Raw genomic sequence first — 24587 nt, forward strand, 5'->3', positions numbered from 1 at the left:
CTTCAATCTGACTACTCATCCTAGTCGTGTTTTTCACTCCGTCATTACTTTACAAGAGGATATTTGCTCAAATGTTTGTAAAATATTAACTAAACGAATGGACCATTAACGGTAAAACTGACTGGTGGAAAAGTTGGAACGAATTAAAACGGGCAAACATGTCAATGTCAGAAGGTGTGGAGGACTCCACCGTGCCTCCTACCAGCCAGATGGAGAACAAGGTTCAAATTGAACCTGTTTTACCAGGGATGTGATTCAATACAATAAAGCACACACACACACACACACATACACACACACACACACACAAGAACAGAGTGAAAAGTCTGAACAATGTTACTCAGTAGAAAAAGAGAAAGAAGCAGTTACCAACCACGCACTCTGAGTGTCTGAAGACTTATCTTGTGTGTGTGTGTGTGTGTGTGTGTGTGTGTGTGTGTGTGTGTGTGTGTGTGTGTGTGTGTGTGTGTGTGTGTGTGTGTGTGTGTGCGTGCCTGCGTGACCGGGGTTCAGTGTGTGGGAGATCATCGGGCAGGCGGATGGCGGGCTGTCGGTTCTGCGCACGTTTCGTCTCCTGCGGGTCTTGAAGCTGGTGAGGTTCCTCCCCGCCCTGAGAAGACAGCTGGTGGTGCTAATGAAGACCATGGACAATGTGGCCACCTTCTGCATGCTGCTGATGCTCTTCATCTTCACTTTCAGGTACACGCACTCACACGCACATACGTACACAGACAAACTACACATATAGACACACTAGACACAAAAGCACACCAGCAGACTCGTGCAGACGCAGGCTTCTGAGGCGGTCACGTCACCATCGATGCAGCCTAGACCACTTCGCTCTGCACAACAGATATGCATGTAGCAGGAAGTGACATCTTGTTACAAGATCTTCTGTCCCTGCCTTGTAAACAGCACAGAGAGCTAGCGCTAATGAGCTAGCACAGAGAGCTAGCACTGTCTGTGCCGTTAGCTACCATAGGTGGCTGGTTAGCTTTCAGCCTTTCGCCACAAAGTAAACACATATAGGCCAGGCAAGAGGCTGGCATGGGAAGAACTGCAGGGGCGCACAAGAAAATGCAAAAGACGTTAAAGCAGAACCAAATGTATTGATTACAGTTCATGCTACCATGCTCAGGAATCTGGAACAGTTTATTGTCATTTCTATCATGTACTTGCGGACAGCCCACAGCCGTGCACCACAAAAGATAAAAACACATATTCAGAATTTCCACAAAAAAAACCCCACCAAAAACAGAGAACAAAGTAAAAAAACACAAACAGTTAAGAACACAGTCCATTCAGCGCAACACAATCCAAACATTCCACTGTCCAGGAGAATGAACAGCAGCCAGGACGACTGTCGGAACTGCCGGTCTGCATGGGCTAGCAGTTAGCTTAGCCTGCCCGGCTTCCACGTCCTGTCAGACCGCCCTCGGTGCTTCCTCTTCGGGCTCAGCTCCAGACAGGACCGTGGTCTTTGGGCCCACCGAACGCAGCAGACCTGGGGCCTCATGTATCAGTGGGTACTATGGGCAGATGTGTTCTTACACACCCATGGGATTTTTTCGCCCTGAAGTTTGTCTCAGAGACCAGTGTAGAACCTGGCTAACCCCTGAATTTAGACGCCTATTGGCTAACACTGGTGTCTTTGCAGGCCTGGGTGATTGCTCGTTGCAACAAGTAGATGATAGTAATTACAAATACCCATCATGCTTTGTGACTGACTGTCAGACAATCTTGAGGGCTAAAGAATTCCATGGGTGTGTACGAACGAATTTGCCCATTGTAACGGTTGATACATGAGGCCCCAGGCTCCCTCAGCCGATCCAACACCAGCTCTCCCAGCCAGGCACCTTCGACGCACCTCCCCAAACGCCACACGATGACACAAATGCAGACATGGACAAAAACACTGCACAGTCGACGCTAGGCGAGGCCGCCGCCAGACCACCTCGGTGCTTCCTCTCGGGTGCAGCTCTGAGCAGGGCCGTGGTCCCTGGGCCCACAGGATGCAGCAGACCAAGCTCTCTGAGCCGATCCAACGCCAGCTCTCCCAGCCATTAAACCAAAAAAAAAAAAAAATCAAAGATCAAAGATCAAAATAAAATCTTCACACGATGACACAAACTTAGACGTAGACATGGACAAAGACACTGCATAGTCGGTACTGGGTGAGGCCGCCGCACACTTGAGTTCCCGCCGCCATCTTCCCACCCATGAAGGATGCTAGGTTGGGAGTGGGATGTAAGTGGGGTCCCAAAATATTTCAGTTTCCCCAAGGGGCCTGACTGAAATAGTTTAGGCACCACTGACATAAGCAATGAAACTGATGCACAAAAAAAACCGTTTTCCTCACCTATCCTCCCCCCTCATTTGCATAACATGCTCACTGCGTCCTTATAGGAAATGTCCTCAATTGCTTCTTAACTCTGAAAGAGGGTTTGTGGCGGGGCCACAAAGTTTGCAGGCTGGCCCTTAATCTGTCCATGTTTTGTGTTGTTTGTTGTGTGTGCGTGTGTGTGTGTGTGTGTGTGTGTTTCCTCTGTAGCATCCTCGGCATGCACCTGTTCGGCTGTAAATTCAGCCTGCAGACGGAGAACGGCGACACCATTCCTGACCGCAAGAACTTTGATTCGCTTCTCTGGGCCATCGTCACAGTGTTCCAGGTCAGTGCTTCTTCTGACACCTCGGGGATGCTTGTCTCTGTTTTTGACTCTTCCACTTATTTATTCATCTGTGGCATATCATGCCTGGCTTCCTGTCGCTGATGGAATGAATCTAGATGTGTGCTGAGAAACAGATAGAGACAGGTTATATCAGCAGAACGATATCTCTTTCAGTCCGTGTCTGTGTTAGGGTGTGTGTGTGTGTGTGTGTGTGTGTGTGTGTGTGTGTGTGTGTGTGTGTGTGTATGTGAGCGATAGGGCGATAGCGTGATAGAGAGAGAGCGAGTCGGTAAATCGCTGAAAAAGCACTTTATTCACCACTGAGCAGAGCCGGCTGGCCACCTCAGAGAGTTTTACACAATATGTGCTCTCCGTAGACACACACACATGCAAACCTACAGTGTCAGGTTGTTCAACAAAGTCCCAGTGCAATTTGCTTGCATACTGTATACACACACACACACACACACATGCACACACACACACACACGCACACACACACACACACACACACACACAGGGCCTGTGATAAGCCTTCTTTGTGTCAGGTTGGTGTGCTGCTGCAGCATGGCGGTAGTAAAAGTAGGTCAGTACTGGGTTTTAGAAGGGACATGAACTCCGAGAGCTGTGATGAATAGAATTATCCTCTCTCCACCCTCTCTCTCCACCCCTTTTCCCTCTTTATGTCTTTCTCTTTCTACTCAGCCATTCTTTAACTTTACAACCTTCTTTTTTTTTGCCACGCTCTTCGTCATCGTCACCGTATTTCTTCACCTTCCCCTTTATTCATGTCCTTCTTCCCCTTTTTACTGTGTTTAACACTTATATCATCTCTCCATCCATCTGTCTGTCCTGTTCGTCCGTCCATCCGTTTGTCTGTCGGTCTTTCTGTCTGTCTTTGTCTGTCTTTCTGTCTGTCTGACTGTCCGTCCGTCCATCTGTCTGTCTGTCTATCCGTCTGTCTGTCTTCCCCCAGATTCTGACCCAGGAGGACTGGAACGTGGTTTTGTATAACGGCATGGCCTCCACCTCCCCGCTGGCTGCGCTCTACTTTGTGGCCCTCATGACATTTGGCAACTACGTCCTGTTTAACCTGCTGGTGGCCATCTTGGTTGAGGGCTTCCAGGCGGAGGTAATCATGCTCAGGTTCCACTTCACTGTCACATGTATTCAGAATACAATTAAATTCTTGTCCTCTGGCGCGCTCTGCCTTAATACAAGGGACACAGGGACAACGAAGACGAGGACACGCCAACACAAAAAAATAGACTATGTAGACAGTGAATTCATACATTATATACACAATATACAGTGCACGATAACACAACGATGTATCAGCTGTTCAGCAGTCAACAGCGGCCATCTTGGATTTTTGGGACGCAGCATGTCCAAACAGTGGCGCACCCAACCAGGCTCGTTTAACTCGACAGGAGACCAGTTTGATATCATTAGCCAATATCACATCAGATCATATTTGTCGAATAATTACAGTTGTCATCAGGTGGAAAATGTAAGGTCCCTGAGGGAGGTGAGGTCTTTGCTTCACTCCTTCGTACTTGTGCGAGTAAATTTTAATGCAGAATGGGGGGACAGATTTTGGTGACACCAAGGAGATGGCTATTAGCTCCGGTAAGCTTCTTATAGATTGAGGATATAAAAATGAGGATCCAGACCCGTGGTTTCACTGTGCCCTGGTGGGCCATGTGTATGTAGGTTTACAGCCCAACACCACAGCTTCTGATCTCACTGGCTGTCAAACCTTCAACCAGACAGGAGGACGAGGTGGGACGTAGTGTCCGGAGTGTTGGGTTGTTTGGAAAACCTGAATATTAGGGATGTCCCGATCCGACCGGACAGGTTGGAATCGGGGCTGATCAAGGCTTATGTTAATTAATTGATCAGTATCGTCGGCACGGTAGAGCAGTGGTTAGCGCGGTCGCCACACAGCAAGAAGGTCCTGGGTTCGAGCCCCAGGGTAGTCCAACCTTGGGGGTCGTCCTCTGTGTGGAGTTTCTATGTTCTCGCTGTGTCTGCGTGGGTTTCCTCCCGCAGTCCAAAGACATGTAGGTCAGGTGAATCAGCCATATTTAATTGTCCCTAGGTGTGTGTGTGTGTGTGCGTCAGCCCTGTGATGGACTGGCAGCCTGTCCAGTGTGTCTCCCTGCCTGCCGCCCAGTGACTGCTGAGATAGGCTCCAGCATCCTGTGACCCTTAGTAGGACAAGCGGCTTGGGTAATGGATGGACGGATGTGTAAATGTAAATGTGTGCTGATTAAGGTCATCATGGCGGACAGCACCTTTTCATGAAAAAAGAGAAGAATTCCAGCGCCGATCTGTTTTCACGCAGTACCTTTCACCTTGGTCACTTCAGCTGCTAATGTTAGCCATCGCTTACTGCAATTAATGGATGAATTGTCAATTACTAAGAATAGATTACTATTATCAACCAATTCCTATTACAATTATAATTAATTGCCTAGATTAAGACAGTTAATGTTAACTGTCACATTGCTGTGGTCTCCATAGAAGAGGTGAGGACGGCTGATTTATTTGGCTGCTAAAAACCAAAACTTGTCCTCAGTGACCCTGACCATGCTAGGTACCGTTTTAAACTCGTTAAAGTGAGTTTGGATAATGTCTGAAAAACTTTCACCTTCTCTTCTTTGTCCATGTAGAGCAGATGTTTTGAACGGTTTTCAGGATGTTTTAAGACCTTACCCTTGTTAAATACCCAAATTGCTCCAGGAGGGGTTAAAAATAATTTGACCCCTCCTGGAGCCAGACCTGGGAAGAGAGCTCGCTGGGCCCAGCCCAAAAAAACAACATGGAGCCACCACCCCATGGACCCACCACCCGTGGGGATGAGCATTGGGATAGGACGCAGTGCAGGCTGGGGGCCAGGCAAAGGCGGGGCCCGGGGCGTGCCGACTTTTGGCATTGCAGACTGGTCCAGGAGGACCAACTGGGAGGAGACCCCGGGGGTAAACCCAGAACTCGCTGGAGGGACTACATGTCCAATCTGGCCTGGGAAGGCCTTGGGGTCCCCCAGGAGGAGCTGGAGGGCGTTGCTGGGGAGAGGGACGTGTGGAGTGCCCTACTTAGCTTGCTGCCACCGCGACCCGACCCCGGAGAAGCGGCTGATGAGATGAGATGAGATGAGATGAGATGAGATGAGATGAGATGAGATGAGATGAGATGAGATGAGATGAGACCTACATTAAATAAACACAAACACACCTGTGTTCATGAGTGTGTGTGTGTGTGTTTTGATGACAGGGGGACGCCAATCGGTCGGAGTCAGACGATGAAAAGAAATCGGACAACTTTGAGGAGGATGAGAAGGTGGAGCAGCTGAGGGACACAGGTCAGTTGAAGAGCTGAACATGCAAATTGCTTTTCACGTAGTGTTATTAAACCCTAAATCACTTTTTTGTTTTGTGTTAACGTGTCTACACGCATTCTGTCTGATGAAACCTACAAACTGACTGCATTTATGGGCGTCCGGGTAGCATAGCGGTCTATTCTGTTGCCTACCAACATGGGGATCGCAGGTTCGAATCCCCCCTGTTACCTCCGGCTTGGTCGGGCGTCCCTACAGACACAATTGGCCATGTCTGCGGGTGAGAAACCAGATGTGGGTGTGTCCTGGTCGCTGCACTAGCGCCTCCTTTGGTCGGTCGGGGTGCCTGTTCTGGGGGGGGTAGGATGATCCTCCCACGTGCTACGTCCCCCTGGTGAAACTCCTCACCGTCAGGTGAAAAGAAGCGGCTGGCGACTCCACATGTATGGGAGGAGGCATGTGGTAGTCTGCAGCCCTCCCCGGATCGGCAGAGGGGGTGGAGCAGCGACCGGGACGGCTCGTAAGAGTGGAGTAATTGGCCAAGTACAATTTGTGAGAAAAAGGGGGAAAAAGCCCCCCCCCCCAAAATGGACTGCATTTATATAGTGCTTTTCTAGTCTACCAGCCATCCATCAATACACTGATGGTGGAGGCTGCCATCAGTGTATTGCAGCCTATCGATACACGGCATCATTTCAGCACTGCTCCAAATTCAACCAACCCGTGTAATGAACTTGGCAAACGTCTCCAGAAGTGTGGAAAAGTCTTGGTCAGCAACAAAACATGAAAGAGGAGACACAGCATGCACTTTAAAGTGCGTACTATTAAGTATTAAATGAACTTGGTTCTTTATAGAGTTTTATCCCTCTTTAAATTTGTAGTTTTAGTGGCAGTGATGCTGAACTGGTTGTGTTCTGATATCGTTTGCTCTGTTTACTTCACATCATATGAGCTGATAACACGTAATTGCCGGCAGCCATACCAACATGTACCCTGGCTCTGCCCAATGACGGAAGCTAAGCAGGTATGGGCTTGGCTAGTACTTGGACGGGATACCTCCCGGGAAAATTGAGTTGCTGCCGGAAGTGCTGTTGGTGGGCCAGTAGGGGGCAGTCTTCCCTCTGGTCCTAATAAAAACAGCAAATATCAAATCCCAATGCCCCAGTGCGGTGACGGGGACACTGTGCTGTAGGAGACGCCGTCCTTCGGATGAGGCGTTAAACCGAGGCCCTGACTCACTGGGGTCATTAAAGTTCCCATGGCACTTATCACAAAGAGTAGGGGGTCCCCCGGTGTCCGGGCAAAATTCCCTACCTGGCTCTCTCTCCATCTGGCCACCTAGTCATTCCCCCCATGTAATTGGCTCAATGATGCCTCCCTCTCCACATCAAGTTGATGTGTGGCGAGCATTCTGGTGCAAAATGGCTGCCGTGCATCACCCAGGTGGTGCTACACACTGGTGGTGGTTGAAGTGAGTTACCCCCTTCAATGTGAAGCACTTTGGGTGTCTAGAAAAATGCTATATAAATGTAATGATGATGATGATGATGATGATTATCTGCTTGGCTGCTGTGGACACAGACATCTGCACTCTTATGTTACACAAAGCTGTGATGTGTTGGAATGGGACGGCGTTCAAGCGCCAAGCCTTGCCGCCATTAAGACAAGATGACGATGTCGAAAATAATGCTGCTTCCTTCCCTTCAGAACTTAAAATGTACTCCCTGATGATGACGGCCAACGGCCACATCGACCCCCGCGGCACACTGGCTCCTCCCATAATCATGCGGACAGCTGCCACGCCCATGCCCACCCCGAAGAGCTCACTGGGCCCCGAGTCCATACTGGGGGAGGAGCTTATCCACGGAGAGGCGGGGTCTAGGTTCAGCGAGACGTCGTTAGGGTATACCGAGGCAGTCGTTGGTCAGGGGGAGTCTCGTCGTGGAAGCGCCGCCTCTGTGGAGCCCTCGGCCTATGATCAGCGATCCCTGGTGAGTGACGGGTTTCCCCTACAGGAAGTGAGTTGTGTTCATTGTACTTCTCAAGTCTTTGTTCCGTCATTATTTTCATCACTGGACATGCTGAACGACCACGTAGGGCTTTATCGATATCATATCTATATACTCAAGTGTTTTTCTTCCAAAAGGAGATTTCCATGATTTTGCCAAAGTGACGTCTCTCTGGCAAAATGGCGGAAACCACAAAACCAAAAAAAAAAAAAAATTGTGTTATTTTCTAAGTCATAGCGAGCAACACGTCTTTGGTTGACAAGGTGATAAAACTGTGAGTGACTGCATATCGTGTACATCAAAAAAAAAAAAGGAAATTCGGCGTCCGGGTGGCGCAGCGGTCTACTCCGTTGCCTACCAACACGGGGATCGCCGGTTCGAATCCCCGTGTTACCTCCGGCTTGGTCGGGCGTCCCTCCAGACGCTATTGGCCGTGTCTGCGGGTGAGAAGCCGGATGTGGGTATGTGTCCTGGTCGCTACACTAGCGCCTCCTCTGGTCAGTTGGGGGCACCTGTTCAGGGGGGGAGGGGGAACTGGGGGGAATAACTTGATCCTCCCACGCGCTACGTCCCCCTGGTGAAACTCCTCACTGTCAGGTGAAAGGGAGCAGCTGGTGACTCCACATGTATCGGAGGAGGCATGTGGTGGTCTGCAGCGACCATGATGGTTCGGAAAATAGGGTAATTGGCCAATTACCATTTGGGGAGAAAAAGGGGGGGTAACCCCCCCCCCACAAAATATCCACCTTTGCTAGTTAAACGGTGCAGAATCTGGGCACACACTAAGGCGTAAGGTGCACAGGGGTTGAACTTACTCTCTTAATTAATCACGGGTGTGTTTTGGGCGTGACCTGATTCAAACCAGCGGTACTCAGACCACGGCTCTTTGATGACTGTGCTGCGGCTCATTCCTGTTTTTCTGTCAATCCATCCAGAGCCAGTCGAGTCCCGGCCGGCGTTCCCCCCTGCTGCCCCGCAGCTCCGGCAGCTCGTGGGGGAGCCGGCGCTCCAGCTGGAACAGCCTGGGCCGCGCGCCCAGCCTGAAGCGTCGCGATGCCAGCGGGGAGCGAGAGAGCCTGCTGTCTGGGGAGGGGGGAGAGGGCGAGGACGACGGGGAGGCCGAAGGAGGTGGAGGAGCAGGCGGAGGCACGTGCAAACTTCGGCCGGGGTCCTTGGAGCTCCTGCAGGTGTCCACGCTGTGCCCGTCGATAATAGCTGAATACGGGGACTGTAACGGCAGGCCCCTGACCTATGACCCCAATGTGACCTCTGACCCCAAGGACGATTCCTCCCCTGAGGACGAAATGGAGGATGATGTAAGTGTTTTTTTGTTTGTTTTTTTAACTCTGTGATCAACGTTACTTAAAAAAAATGACCTTCTTGGTTGCTGACCGCCTCCTGTCTGTTGTGTCCAGTTTTGGTGGCGATATACGAAGGTGCACCAAAGCACAGGAACAGGGTGGTGACTCGCCACGTATGAATTTGTCAGAATAGTGGTCCTACATTTCTCGGTTTCTGGTCTTAAAAAGTATTAAATATAACTCTCTCATCAGACTCAGAATCAAACATTTTATTCATCCCCGAGAGGGGAAATTGGGTTGTATTACAGACACTCAGGCTCTAATAACTAAAGACCAACCTGATACAAGATAACAAGAAAACAGAAACAAACAGAAATAAAAGATAAAATAAGAAACAGAAATAAGAACAAACTATATCAACAAGCGTGGTGCACATAACATCCTATCTATACTGCACTACCGCAGCACACAACAACAGCACAAACAAAACCCGACAGGGTAAAACCAGTGGAAGGGCAGTCCAGTGACCATCAACTCTGAGTGTCTGACCCGCTGAGGGAGGAGTTGTAAAGTAGGTAACACACTGGGAGGGGTATTTCTGGGTGTATGTAACACACAGGGAGGGGTATTTCTGGGTGTAGATAACACAGGGAGGGGTATTTCTGGGTGTAGGTAACACACTGGGAGGGGTATTTCTGGGTGTATGTAACACACAGGGAGGGGTATTTCTGGGTGTAGATAACACAGGGAGGGGTATTTCTGGGTGTAGGTAACACACTGGGAGGGGTATTTCTGGGTGTATGTAACACACTGGGAGGGGTATTTCTGGGTGTATGTAACACACAGGGAGGGGTATTTCTGGGTGTAGGTAACACACAGGGAGGGGTATTTCTGGGTGTATGTAACACACTGGGAGGGGTATTTCTGGGTGTATGTAACACATAGGGAGGGGTATTTCTGGGTGTATGTAACACAAAGGGGAGGGGTATTTCTGGGTGTAGTTAACGCACAGGGAGGGGTATTTCTGGGTGTATTTAACACACTGGGAGGGGTATTTCTGGGTGTATTTAACACACAGGGAGGGGTATTTCTGGGTGTATTTAACACACAGGGAGGGGTATTTCTGGGTGTATTTAACACACAGGGAGGGGTATTTCTGGGTGTATTTAACACACAGGGAGGGGTATTTCTGGGTGTATTTAACACACAGGGAGGGGTATTTCTGGGTGTATGTAACACAAAGGGGAGGGGTATTTCTGGGTGTAGTTAACGCACAGGGAGGGGTATTTCTGGGTGTATTTAACACACTGGGAGGGGTATTTCTGGGTGTATGTAACACAAAGGGGAGGGGTATTTCTGGGTGTAGTTAACGCACAGGGAGGGGTATTTCTGGGTGTATTTAACACACTGGAAGGGGTATTTCTGGGTGTATTTAACACACAGGGAGGGGTATTTCTGGGTGTATTTAACACACAGGGAGGGGTATTTCTGGGTGTATTTAACACACTGGGAGGGGTATTTCTGGGTGTATGTAACACAAAGGGGAGGGGTATTTCTGGGTGTAGTTAACGCACAGGGAGGGGTATTTCTGGGTGTATTTAACACACTGGGAGGGGTATTTCTGGGTGTATGTAACACAAAGGGGAGGGGTATTTCTGGGTGTAGTTAACGCACAGGGAGGGGTATTTCTGGGTGTATTTAACACACTGGGAGGGGTATTTCTGGGTGTATTTAACACACAGGGAGGGGTATTTCTGGGTGTATTTAACACACAGGGAGGGGTATTTCTGGGTGTATTTAACACACTGGGAGGGGTATTTCTGGGTGTATGTAACACAAAGGGGAGGGGTATTTCTGGGTGTAGTTAACGCACAGGGAGGGGTATTTCTGGGTGTATTTAACACACTGGGAGGGGTATTTCTGGGTGTATTTAACACACAGGGAGGGGTATTTCTGGGTGTATTTAACACACAGGGAGGGGTATTTCTGGGTGTATTTAACACACTGGGAGGGGTATTTCTGGGTGTATTTAACACACAGGGAGGGGTATTTCTGGGTGTATGTAACACAAAGGGGAGGGGTATTTCTGGGTGTAGTTAACACACAGGGAGGGGTATTTCTGGGTGTATTTAACACACTGGGAGGGGTATTTCTGGGTGTATGTAACACACGGGTGGGGGGGGTTATTTCTGGGTGTATTTAACACACAGGGAGGGGTATTTCTGGGTGTATGTAACACACTGGGAGGGGTATTTCTGGGTGTATGTAACACACAGGGAGGGGTATTTCTGGGTGTAGATAACACACAGGGAGGGGTATTTCTGGGTGTAGGTAACGCACAGGGAGGGGTATTTCTGGGTGTATTTAACACACAGGGAGGGGTATTTCTGGGTGTATGTAACACACTGGGAGGGGTATTTCTGGGTGTATGTAACACACAGGGAGGGGTATTTCTGGGTGTAGATAACACAGGGAGGGGTATTTCTGGGTGTAGGTAACACACTGGGAGGGGTATTTCTGGGTGTATGTAACACACAGGGGTATTTCTGGGTGTAGATAACACAGGGAGGGGTATTTCTGGGTGTAGGTAACACACTGGGAGGGGTATTTCTGGGTGTATGTAACACACTGGGAGGGGTATTTCTGGGTGTATGTAACACACAGGGAGGGGTATTTCTGGGTGTAGGTAACACACAGGGAGGGGTATTTCTGGGTGTATGTAACACACTGGGAGGGGTATTTCTGGGTGTATGTAACACATAGGGAGGGGTATTTCTGGGTGTATGTAACACAAAGGGGAGGGGTATTTCTGGGTGTAGTTAACGCACAGGGAGGGGTATTTCTGGGTGTATTTAACACACTGGGAGGGGTATTTCTGGGTGTATTTAACACACAGGGAGGGGTATTTCTGGGTGTATTTAACACACAGGGAGGGGTATTTCTGGGTGTATTTAACACACAGGGAGGGGTATTTCTGGGTGTATTTAACACACAGGGAGGGGTATTTCTGGGTGTATGTAACACAAAGGGGAGGGGTATTTCTGGGTGTAGTTAACGCACAGGGAGGGGTATTTCTGGGTGTATTTAACACACTGGGAGGGGTATTTCTGGGTGTATTTAACACACAGGGAGGGGTATTTCTGGGTGTATTTAACACACAGGGAGGGGTATTTCTGGGTGTATTTAACACACTGGGAGGGGTATTTCTGGGTGTATGTAACACAAAGGGGAGGGGTATTTCTGGGTGTAGTTAACGCACAGGGAGGGGTATTTCTGGGTGTATTTAACACACTGGGAGGGGTATTTCTGGGTGTATGTAACACAAAGGGGAGGGGTATTTCTGGGTGTAGTTAACGCACAGGGAGGGGTATTTCTGGGTGTATTTAACACACTGGGAGGGGTATTTCTGGGTGTATTTAACACACAGGGAGGGGTATTTCTGGGTGTATTTAACACACAGGGAGGGGTATTTCTGGGTGTATTTAACACACTGGGAGGGGTATTTCTGGGTGTATGTAACACAAAGGGGAGGGGTATTTCTGGGTGTAGTTAACGCACAGGGAGGGGTATTTCTGGGTGTATTTAACACACTGGGAGGGGTATTTCTGGGTGTATTTAACACACAGGGAGGGGTATTTCTGGGTGTATTTAACACACTGGGAGGGGTATTTCTGGGTGTATTTAACACACAGGGAGGGGTATTTCTGGGTGTATGTAACACAAAGGGGAGGGGTATTTCTGGGTGTAGTTAACACACAGGGAGGGGTATTTCTGGGTGTATTTAACACACTGGGAGGGTTATTTCTGGGTGTATGTAACACACGGGTGGGGGGGTTATTTCTGGGTGTATTTAACACACAGGGAGGGGTATTTCTGGGTGTATGTAACACACTGGGAGGGGTATTTCTGGGTGTATGTAACACACAGGGAGGGGTATTTCTGGGTGTATTTAACACACTGGGAGGGGTATTTCTGGGTGTATTTAACACACAGGGAGGGGTATTTCTGGGTGTATGTAACACAAAGGGGAGGGGTATTTCTGGGTGTAGTTAACACACAGGGAGGGGTATTTCTGGGTGTATTTAACACACTGGGAGGGGTATTTCTGGGTGTATGTAACACACGGGTGGGGGGGTTATTTCTGGGTGTATTTAACACACAGGGAGGGGTATTTCTGGGTGTAGTTAACACACAGGGAGGGGTATTTCTGGGTGTATTTAACACACTGGGAGGGGTATTTCTGGGTGTATGTAACACACGGGTGGGGGGGTTATTTCTGGGTGTATTTAACACACAGGGAGGGGTATTTCTGGGTGTATGTAACACACTGGGAGGGGTATTTCTGGGTGTATGTAACACACAGGGAGGGGTATTTCTGGGTGTAGATAACACACAGGGAGGGGTATTTCTGGGTGTAGGTAACGCACAGGGAGGGGTATTTCTGGGTGTATTTAACACACTGGGAGGGGTATTTCTGGGTGTATGTAACACACGGGTGGGGGGGGTTATTTCTGGGTGTATTTAACACACAGGGAGGGGTATTTCTGGGTGTATTTAACACACAGGGAGGGGTATTTCTGGGTGTATTTAACACACTGGGAGGGGTATTTCTGGGTGTATTTAACACACAGGGAGGGGTATTTCTGGGTGTATGTAACACAAAGGGGAGGGGTATTTCTGGGTGTAGTTAACACAGGGAGGGGTATTTCTGGGTGTAGGTAACACACTGGGAGGGGTATTTCTGGGTGTATGTAACACACGGGTGGGGGGGGTTATTTCTGGGTGTATTTAACACACAGGGAGGGGTATTTCTGGGTGTATGTAACACACAAGGAGGGGTATTTCTGGGTGTATGTAACACACAAGGAGGGGTATTTCTGGGTGTATGTGACACACGGGTGGTGGTGGGGTTATTTCTGGGTGTATGTGACACACGGGTGGGGGTGGGGGGTTGGAGCAAAGCTGCTCCTTGTGAATACCGAGCAGCGCCTGCGTGTCCTCCGCCCGTGGGTTTACAAGTCTCATACGTGAGGGTCTTCTGAAAGGTGGAGCAGATTTTAGGCTGTGGAACGTGTCTCTTTCAATATTCCCTCCCTCTCCTGTGCAAATGTTGCTTTAATCTGCCCTCCCGGGGGGGAGGAGGGGGGAGGGGGGTATCTTAACACCAACTCTTTTCTCCACGCCTGAATAGGTCTTTACTTTTTGCACTTTCTTCTCCGTGCCTCTCTCTCTCTCTTGCTTTGTGTGTGTGTGTGTGTGTGTGTGTGTGTGTGTGTGTGTGTGTGTGTGTGTGTGTGTTCTGCTTCTTCGTCGTTTGTCTGTCACCCGTTCGGTCTCTCTGAGGTATAATTGTTTGTGTGTGTGTGTGTGTGTGTGTGTGTGTGTCTGTGTGTGTGTGTGTGTGTGTGTGTGTGTGTGTGTGTGTTCTGCTTCTTTGTTGTTTGTCTGTCACCCGTTCGGTCTCTCTGAGGTATAATTGTTTGTGTGTGTGTGTGTGTGTGTGTGTGTGTGTGTGTGTGTGTGTGTGTGTGTGTGTGTGTCGCAGCGGAGGCCTTCGGGGACATTAATTGTCATGCTGTAATTGATTGGCTTTGGACGTAATTGTTTTCTCAGTGGGAACAGAACAACCTGTGTATATTTTCTCTTTGTGTGTGTGTGTGTGTGTGTGTGTGTGTGTGTGTGTGTGTGTGTGTGTGTGTGTGTGTGTGTGTGTGTGTGTGTGTGTTGTTGTGTGAGTGCGTGCTGGGGATTGGTACTCTCCCCTGGTGGTTTTGGATGACCTCTGATGCCACAGTGTTGACGATATCACCGGCTCCAAATTGAGTTTACACAACCGTAAAATCCACTGAAACAATACGGGCACCCCCCCCCACTCCCCCCCCCCACTCTCCCACCCCCCGAACCCCGAACCCGGCTCATATAAGAGGCTTAATACAGGACCTGTGCCAGCCTTACAGTGACGGAGTAAGTTAGTGGGTATATGCCTATACATGTGCTGGAGTGTAGCATGTGCGTGGCATATGACTGTGTGTGTCTGTGACGTGTGTGTGTGTGTTTGTTTATTTGGAGGGGGATTAGCAATATCTGCAAAGTGGGTATCAGAGGAGGTTTTTTTCAGTGCCACCAGCTCTCTCTCTCTCTCTCCCTCTCCTCTCTCTCTCTCTCTCTCTCTCTCTCTCTCTCGCTGTCTCTCCCTCTCCTCTCTCTCTCTCTCTCTCGCTGTCTTTCTCTCTCACTCTCCTCTCTCTTGCTCTCCTCTCTCTTGCTCTCCTCTCTCTCCTCTCTCTCTCCCTCTCCTCTCTCTCGCTGTCTTTCTCTCTCACTCTCCTCTCTCTTGCTCTCCTCTCTCTCCTCTCTCTCTCCCTCTCCTCTCTCTCGCTGTCTTTCTCTCTCCTCTCGCTCTTTCTCTCTCACTCTCCTCTCTCTTGCTCTCCTCTCTCTTGCTCTCCTCTCTCTCTCGCTGTCTCTCTCTCTCTCGCTGTCTCTCTCTCTCTCGCTGTCTCTCTCTCTCTCCTCTCGCTCTTTCTCTCTCACTCTCTCTCTTGCTCTCCTCTCTCTCTCGCTGTCTCTCTCTCTCTCGCTGTCTCTCTCTCTCTCCTCTCGCTCTTTCTCTCTCACTCTCCTCTCTCTTGCTCTCCTCTCTCTCTCGCTGTCTCTCTCTCTCCTCTCGCTCTTTCTCTCTCACTCTCCTCTCTCTCTCGCTGTCTCTCTCTCTCTCCTCTCGCTCTTTCTCTCTCACTCTCCTCTCTCTTGCTCTCCTCTCTCTCTCGCTGTCTCTCTCTCCTCTCGCTCTTTCTCTCTCACTCTCCTCTCTCTCTCGCTGTCTCTCTCTCCTCTCTCTCTCGCTGTCTCTCTCTCTCCTCTTGCTTTCTCCTCTCTCCCTCCTCTCTCTCGCTCTCTCTCTCTCTCTCTCTCTCCTATCTCTCTCGCTGTCTCTCCCCCCCCATGTGCGGCACTCTGCCAAATGAACACTGTCGGAGAGGTTTAACTTCGCCATTTTTAATTAGATTCCCAAGGAAGGGAAGTAGCACGCCCAAGCCCTCCCTCGTTTGTTTTATTACAAACTTTAATGAGTTGCACGACAGTTTCTATTGAGTTCAGACTGCAGCTTGGTTGAAGGAGCCTCGCTTGTTGCAGCCCAATTAGCTTCAGCTGTACTCGTGCAAGACAACACTTGTTCGTTGCCCCTGCCCCCTGTGGATTTTGATGGGAAATAGCTAATGTAAGCACTACAGAATCAGGAAACAAACCGAGGTCTGAAAAAAATTAATTGCTTCAGTCAGTGGCGGCTGGTGCTAAAAATGGTTGGGGGGGGGGGCAATTTACCTTGGCGCAGCACACCTGACCGCTGCTTTAGTGTCCACACAGTCCCCGAGTTATTAAGAAGGACAATGCAGCCTATAGATTTTATCAGGGTTCATGGACGGTGGATGATTGACAGTCGAGACGAGGCGTGGTGGTGGGTGTGGACATGATTGACAGCTACGAGAATTGTCCAATCACATTACATCAAAAAACATTAAAACAACACCAATTCACTGCCAATAAAAGTGGGAGTGTCTGGGGCAGCACAGAACTGCGCCCCCTGGAAAATCTGAAGAGACCAATCAGACAGCAGCCTCAGGTCACCTGCTCGCCACAAGTTTGAGGGCTTACATAAGGTCTGGTTTGGCCGGCGCCCCTCACCCAGGAAGTATATGTATTCAGACAGAAACCAACCAAACACCATTTGAACCAATATTTAATGGCTGCTGACAGGCGCTCACAGACTGAAAACACTTTGATTTCATAATTATTTGCATCATACAACTAAATAATATTTAACACGTTTAAGTAGATTTCCATCTCTTGATATTTGAAGGGGGCGGTGCTCCAGCGCCCTGTACTGGCCAGCCGCCACTGGTTTCGGTCACACAGTGGTGTGATCGGTCATTTATCTACATGCAATGACCGAACAGCAAGCTGCGTGTAAGCTCACGGCGGTGATGGCGTATGTCACACAGTGGCTAAATAATTCCTGTCTCTACTTAAATACAAGGAAAACAGTTTGTGTGCTCTTAACTAAGAGGTCAACAGATGATCTCACACCTAATGTTTATGTTGCAGGAGAAACGTTGATCGTGGCATCTGATTTCTAATATCTTGGTGTAATAATTGATTCAAAGCCATCAAATCCAATTCAAATCCATCCATCCATCCATCCATTATCCAAGCCACTTATCCCAGCTTGGGTCGTGGGATGCTGGAGCCTATCCCAGCAGTCACTGGGCGGAAGGTGGGGAGACACCCTGGACAGGCCGCCAGTCCATCACAGGGCCGACGCATGAGGGACAATTTAGTACAGTTTACGGTTTAGTACGGCTGATTCACCTGACCTACATGTCTTTGGACTGTGGGAGGAAACCGGAGCACCCGGAGGAAACCCACGCAGACACGGGGAGAACATGCAAACTCCACACAGAGGACGACCCGGGATGACCCCCGAGGTTGGACCACCACGGAGTTCGAATCCTGGACCTTCTTGCAGTGAGGCAACAGCACTAACCACTGCACCACCGTGCTGCCCTATTTTATTTTGTTTTACGTCAAAAATAAGGAAAAAATAGAAAATGTATTTTGCTTTTAAATCCCCTTTAGAGTCCAGTTGAAGGTTTTACTGATTTCTAATTTGATTTCCTTTCTCCTCAGTTTAATGCAACCCTCTCACTCACTTCCCTTATTTTTCGTCACTGTCACACTAAATTACAGCTGGAGAATGGCTTATAGGTTTCATTCTGTTCCCGTTTTCTTTTCTTATCTTTTGAATACTATTACTACCGTCCAACCTGAGCTGTCCCTCTAATATAATCGTTCCTAATCCTGTCCTTCTTCATCACTCCCAATGAAAATCTTACCATCTTCAACTCTGCCACCTCCAGCTCCACCTCCTGTCTTTTCGTCAGTGCCACTGTCTCCAAACCAAATAACATAGCTGGTCTCACTACCATCTTGTAAACCTTCCCTTTAACTCTTGCTGATACCCTTCTGTCACAAATCACTCCTGACACTCTTCTCCACCCACTCCACCCTGCCTGCACTCTCTTCACCTCTCTTCTGCACTCCACGTTACTTTGGACAATTGACCCCAAGTATTTAAACTCATCACCTTCATCACCTCCACTCCTTGCATCCTCACCATTCCACTGTCCTCCCTCTGATTCACACATAGGTATTCCATCTTGCTCCTACTGACTTTCATTTCTCTTCTCTCTATTGCACCTCCACCTCTCCAGGCTCTCCTCAACCTGCACCCTACTTTCGCTTCAGATCACAATGTCATCTGCAAACATCATAGTCCACGGAGACTCCTGCCTGATCTCGTCCGTCAACCTGTCCATCACCATTGCAAACAAGAAAGGGCTCAGAGCCGATCCTTGATGTAATCTGACCTCCACCTTGAACCCATCTTTCTTTCCAACCGCACACCTCACCACTGTCACACTTCCCTTATACATATCCTGCACCACTCCTACATACTTCTCCGCAACTCCAGACTTCCTTATACAATACCACACCTCCTCTGTCACCACCCTGTCATATGCTTTCTCTACAAATCTACAAAGAAACAATGCAACTCCTTCTGACCTTCTCTATACTTCTCCATCAATATTCTCAAAGCAAACATCACATCTGTGGTGCTCTTTCGTGGCATGAAACCATACTGCTGCTCGCTGATCATCACCTCTCCTCTTAACCTAGCTTCTATTACTCTTTCTCATATCTTCATGCTGTGGCTGATCAACTTTATACTTCTGTAGTTGCTACAGTTCTGCACATCACCCTTATTCTTGAAAATCATCGATGATGTTGTACTGAAAATTATTGTGCAAACATTCACAAATCAGAAGCCGTGGGTAAACGGCGAAATTCCATAATATGATCAGTGCTGCTAAAGGACAATATAGGGACAAAGTAGTTACACTGCTGTGGCTCTGACTCCAGAGACATGTGGAATGGACTGAAAACTATCATGGACTCTAAAGGGAATACTACCAGTGTTGCAGAAGTGTCTGCATCACTCCCAGATGAACTGAACACTTTTTATGCACGCTTTGAGAACAACAAATCTACCTCTGTCACGGATCGCAAATGGTCCAGGACTGGAAATTAGGACAGACATGTGCAAATCCTTCAGAAGGATAAATCCATGCAAGGCTGCTCGTCCAGATGGTATCCCTGGCTGAGTTCTCAAGGCGTGTGCAGACCAGCTGGCAGATGTGTTCACAGACATTTTCAGCCTCTCTCTGTTCTAGTCTACAGTTTCCACATGCCCAAAAAGACCATCATTATCCCTGTCCTGGAGAAGACAAATGTGCTCTGTCTAAATGATTACCGTCCGGTAACACTCGCACCGGTCATCATGCAGTGCTTTGAGCGGCTAGTCAAAACCCACATCACCTCACCGCTGCCTGACACCCTGGACTCCAGGGTGACCTAACCTCTAACCTGGAGAGGAGATAGGGACCACCAGGTACTCCCCCTACTGAAACACAATGATGACTCAACCTGTTGAGGCATCAGCTGTGCTCCTCCGACCTCCATAGGTTACGGAACTGATGATGACTAAACATTTCATTGCCAGCAACGTCTGCCACCGCTGTATTGTTGTGCATTTGACAAACTTGAAGTCTGAACTTGAAACTTGATAATAAACTGCATTATGTAATACCCTGATTTGATTGGACAATCAAAAAATTGTCATCATCAGTCAGGCCTACCTATCACAGGCAGTGAATAGTGTCCTGGCAACAATAACAGATAAGTTAGTGGGCTAGCTAGCTAACTAGTGTAGCTGAGTGAATAGACATCGACTAGCTTTGACTTTAAGTAGGTTTTTGTTGCCAAAGATTGACAATTTGCTTTTCTCTGAGATGTTCATTCACTTCAGGCCTTTGGGCATGAGTGTGTGGCTAGTACATATGATAATGTAAATAATAATAATAATAATAATATGACACAACATTGGGTCTTGTTAGGCACTTGAGACATTGTGCCCGCCCTACAAAAAAGCATTTGTAACCAGCTGTCTGTCAACAGAAGACCACACCCCACTCAGAATTGGCTTTTTGGGGCATCCGGGTAGCGTAGCGGTCTATTCCATTGCCTACCAACACGGGGATTGCCAGTTCAAATCCCCGTGCTGCCTCCGGCTTGGTCGGGCATCCCTACAGACACAATTGGCCATGTCTGCGGGTGGGATGCTGGATGTGGGTATGTGTCAAGATGCACTGGCGCCTCTTCTGGTCGGTCGGGGTGCCTGTTCAAGGAGGAGCTGGAGGGAATAGTGTGATCCTCCCATGCGTTACGTCCCCCTGGTGAAACTCCTCACTGTCAGGTGAAAAGAAGCGGTTGGCGACTCCACATGTATCGGAGGAGGCATGTGGTAGTCTGCAGCCCTCCCCGGATCAGCAGAGGGGGTGGAGCAGTGACCGGGACGGCTTGGACGAGTGGGGTAATTGGCCGGATACAATTGGTTGAAAAAGAGGGGAAAATCCAAAACTACTTCTGAAGTTCAGAAGAAAGACACGTCTGATATTAATATTTAACGATAAAACTTTCCTCGCTGAATTCAATTCATTGGACTTAATGAGTTTGCAATGCTTTATTAACAAGCTCAAGCTGTGCAAGAGAAAACTGCACCCAGGAACAGCCCAGAACAGACAACACTTTGACAACTTAGTGAAAACTTTATAATTTGCCTTGAATATATATTAGTGTCCCTGCATTGAACTACCCAGCATGCTGCGGGGCAGAACTGTTGTCAGTGTTTTAGTCGTTATCGTGACTGTGGTCCCCCCCTGAGTATTCCCTCCCTGTGTAAATAGCAGTTTGTTAGTGATTAATAGTTGTTGCTTTGTGATTAAAATAACTGGTGCTTTAAAGGATATCACATTGTGCAGTGGCGGAGTGGAGTAAATTCAACTTGCTGTTGTGTAATTCTGTTTTCTGTATCAGTCCATGTCAACATAACTCCTCCATTAGCGTCATTCCACCCATTTACAACAGTGCCTCTTACAAATGCCTCCGTTTCACAGGGGGGCTTGCAGAGGGCGAGAGGCCATTTCAACTGCATTGTAGAAGAGAAGTTAGCTAGCAGGTTACTGATGGTAGCATGCAAGATTAGCATCTCTTTAACTTGGCAACAACCACACACACACACACACACCAGCATCAGTGGCGGTCACTTGGGGTCGAGTATGACCGTCCTCCCTCTGGGTCCCTCTGGGTCCTCAGGTGGGTGAAGACGCCGATCCCGGAACTGCATAATAATGGGAGGACACCTGCATGTGACAGCGTTTTACGTGGAGTGGCTGATGCGCCTGCAGCCACCACACGGTCCCTGGCACGGGGGTGGTCAGAGTCCAATGGCATGGAGAACCAAGACGATTGGGGACCACCCTCTGTTGCAGCCTTCATCCACCTTCACTGCCGTTGTGACCTGGAGACATCTTCCTCCAGTTCCACCGTTGAGGTCTTTGTTGGATCGTGCTTCGTCTGAAATCTCCCCCTTGACCTGTCCACCTTGGGTGACCCCACTATGAGCCAAGCTCTGGATAGCATAGCTCTTGGGATCATTGGTACATAAAAGCTTCTCCACCACAGCAATGTGGTGATCCAGGAGAAGACAGAAACACACACACACACACATTGGGGTTCCGATACTTGTTAGGAAATCATTTTCCAGGACTTTTCAAGGACATTTTCCATGACTTTTGCATGGATAGCCATGACAGCTGTTGCTGACAGAAGGTCCTATTATTCGGTGTGTACTATCAGTGGAAGTCTCAGCAGTGTCTAAATGGACTGTGTCACCTTTAGTTGCTCACTGAACATACTGTCCAAACTTTAAACACTGATGTGCAAATCTGAGTGGCTGAGAAATCAGAATCAGAATCAGAAATAGGCGATCTTGGGCATCCGGGTGGCGTGACGGTCTATTCCGTTGCCCACCAACACGGGGCTCGCCGGTTCGAATCCCTGTGTTACCCCTAGCTTGGTCGGGCGTCCCTACAGACACAATTGACCGTGTCTGTGGGTGGGAAGCGGGATGTGGGTATATGTCCTGGTCCCTACACTAGCGCCTCTTCTGGTCAGTCAGCGCACCTGTTCGGGGGCAAGGGGGAACTGGGGGGAATAGCGTGATCCTCCCATGTGCTATATCCCCCTGGTGAAACTCCTCACTGTCAGGTGAGGTGACTCCATGTGTATCGGAGGAGGCATGTGGTAGTCTGCAGCCCTCCCCGGATCGGCAGAGGGGGTGGAGCAGCGACCGGGACGGCTTGGAAGAGCGAGATAATTGGCCAAGTACAATTGGGAGAAAAGGGGGGGAAACCCCCCCCCCCAAAAAAGATATGTGATCTGAGCAAAAAATTACACCATGCCATCTCGGTGGGTAAAAATAATAATTATCATTATTAATACACACACACACACACACACACACACACACACACACACACATATATATAATTACAATTTTCCTTGATCTCAATAATATGTTCAGGACATTTGATCAGTTTTATCATTTTCCAGGTGTTTTTGTGTTTTTTATGACTGGCAAATTAGTCAATACATTTCCTGGTTTTCCAGGATGTGTGGGGAAACCCAAGACACACACACACACACACACACACACACAAGGGAATTTAGAAGGAGCTGCACATCTGTAATTTGTTTGCTACAAATTGTGCCCAGTAGTCATGGTTTATGGAGAAAAATGGTTTTATTATGGCTCCCTGTTGCGCTCATCTCACTTCCTGTTTCACTCAAGGAAGGAAATATGGAACAAACTGGGCTCTGGTTGGACTCGTAAAGGAACGCAACCTTTTGCTGTTTGTTACAGTACGCTATTACATACTGTGAAACGTACATACAGCATTACCTGCAGCTCAGTATGTTGGGCATGGTGCCAGTACTGCCAGATCCGCTGGTTTGATTCCCACAGATACTGCATATCCTTACCCGTACCGTGAACTTATTTGGATAAAAGCATGCATCAAACCGGGTATGTCATTTCTCAGCATGCCTAAATAAGCTTCCAATAAAACCAGTCAACCTGATGCAGGAACGTCTGTAAAAAAACCTGTCTGACTTTTATGACCACTAGTCTTAATTAAACGATTCACAAGAGTGCTTGCCGATGAAAAGGGTTGCAGTGGATAATGACGGTTGTGGTGCCTGATGTAATTTATGGGATGGGTTCCGTGTTGAAAATGAAGCAGAGGATGAGGGTGATGAATAGTTTATGGAGTTAGCTCTGCCGTGGGTTCTCTGTCGCTGCAGGGAACGTGAGGGGATTTACGGTCAGATGCATGAAATACAGATTCAGGTGTTTTGTTGTATGAGGTAATCTTCACAAATGAACATTGCGTTTACAATCCTTGAGGCATGAACACTATTGATGAGAGTAAAATGCTAACACTAGGCTAAATGCTAACATGAGGCTAAATGCAAGCACAAGGGTAAATGCTAACACAAGGCTAAATGCTAACACAAGGCTAAATGCTAACACGAGGCTAAATGCAAGCACGAGGCTAAATGCTAACACAAGGCTAACCTTTTAACATCCATTCCATCCATTATCCAAAGCGCTTATCCTGCTCTCAGGGTCGCGGGGATGCTGGAGCCTATTCCAGCAGTCATTGGGCAACAGAGACACCCTGGACAGGCTGCCAGGCCATCACAGGGCCTATATGCCTTCTAACTATATGCCCAATTTCCAAAAACGAGGTATTGTTGGATTGTTTGGGTCAAGCTGAGTTCAACAATCCCCATCTCATTAAATTCCACCATATTGGATTTTCGGCCATATTGGATTTCATGAAAAAGTTAACCAACATTTCACAGGCTACACATTTTGTCCGATTTTCACCAAATTTGCTACAGGTGATCTTCAGACCAAGTCTCATAAAAACTTTTAACAGTGCGTATTTATTTATTTATTTATTACCCCCCCCCCCTTCTCCCAATTGTACTTGGTCAATTACCCCCACTCTTCCGAGCCGTACCAGTCGCTGCTCCACCCCCTCTGCCGATCCGGGGAGGGCTGCAGACTACCACATGCCTCCTCCCATACATGTGGAGTCGCCAGCCGCTTCTTTTCACCTGACAGTGAGGAGTTTCACCAGGGGGACATAGTGCGTGGGAGGATCACGCTATTCCCCCCCGGCCCCCCCCCAAAAAAAAGGCGCTCTGACCAACCAGAGGAGGCGCTAGTGCAGCGACCAGG

At 48.5% G+C, this 24587-nt stretch overlaps 1 protein-coding gene across 1 annotated transcript in view; it reads left to right on the forward strand.

Annotated features, from left to right (window-relative positions):
- The window catches only part of cacna1ha (calcium channel, voltage-dependent, T type, alpha 1H subunit a), a 127759-nt gene that overhangs the window by 48674 nt on the left and 54498 nt on the right, over window positions 1-24587 (forward strand). Inside the window, exons 8-13 of the mRNA XM_056287636.1 lie at window positions 514-699; window positions 2552-2669; window positions 3646-3801; window positions 5946-6033; window positions 7717-8000; window positions 8954-9334. Coding sequence (XP_056143611.1) covers window positions 514-699; window positions 2552-2669; window positions 3646-3801; window positions 5946-6033; window positions 7717-8000; window positions 8954-9334 — 1213 coding nt within the window. The remainder of the gene's footprint in view (window positions 1-513; window positions 700-2551; window positions 2670-3645; window positions 3802-5945; window positions 6034-7716; window positions 8001-8953; window positions 9335-24587) is intronic.

Source organism: Lampris incognitus, chromosome 10, assembly GCF_029633865.1.
Source record: "Lampris incognitus isolate fLamInc1 chromosome 10, fLamInc1.hap2, whole genome shotgun sequence".
In the NCBI taxonomy this organism is placed as follows: Eukaryota; Metazoa; Chordata; class Actinopteri; order Lampriformes; family Lampridae; genus Lampris; species Lampris incognitus.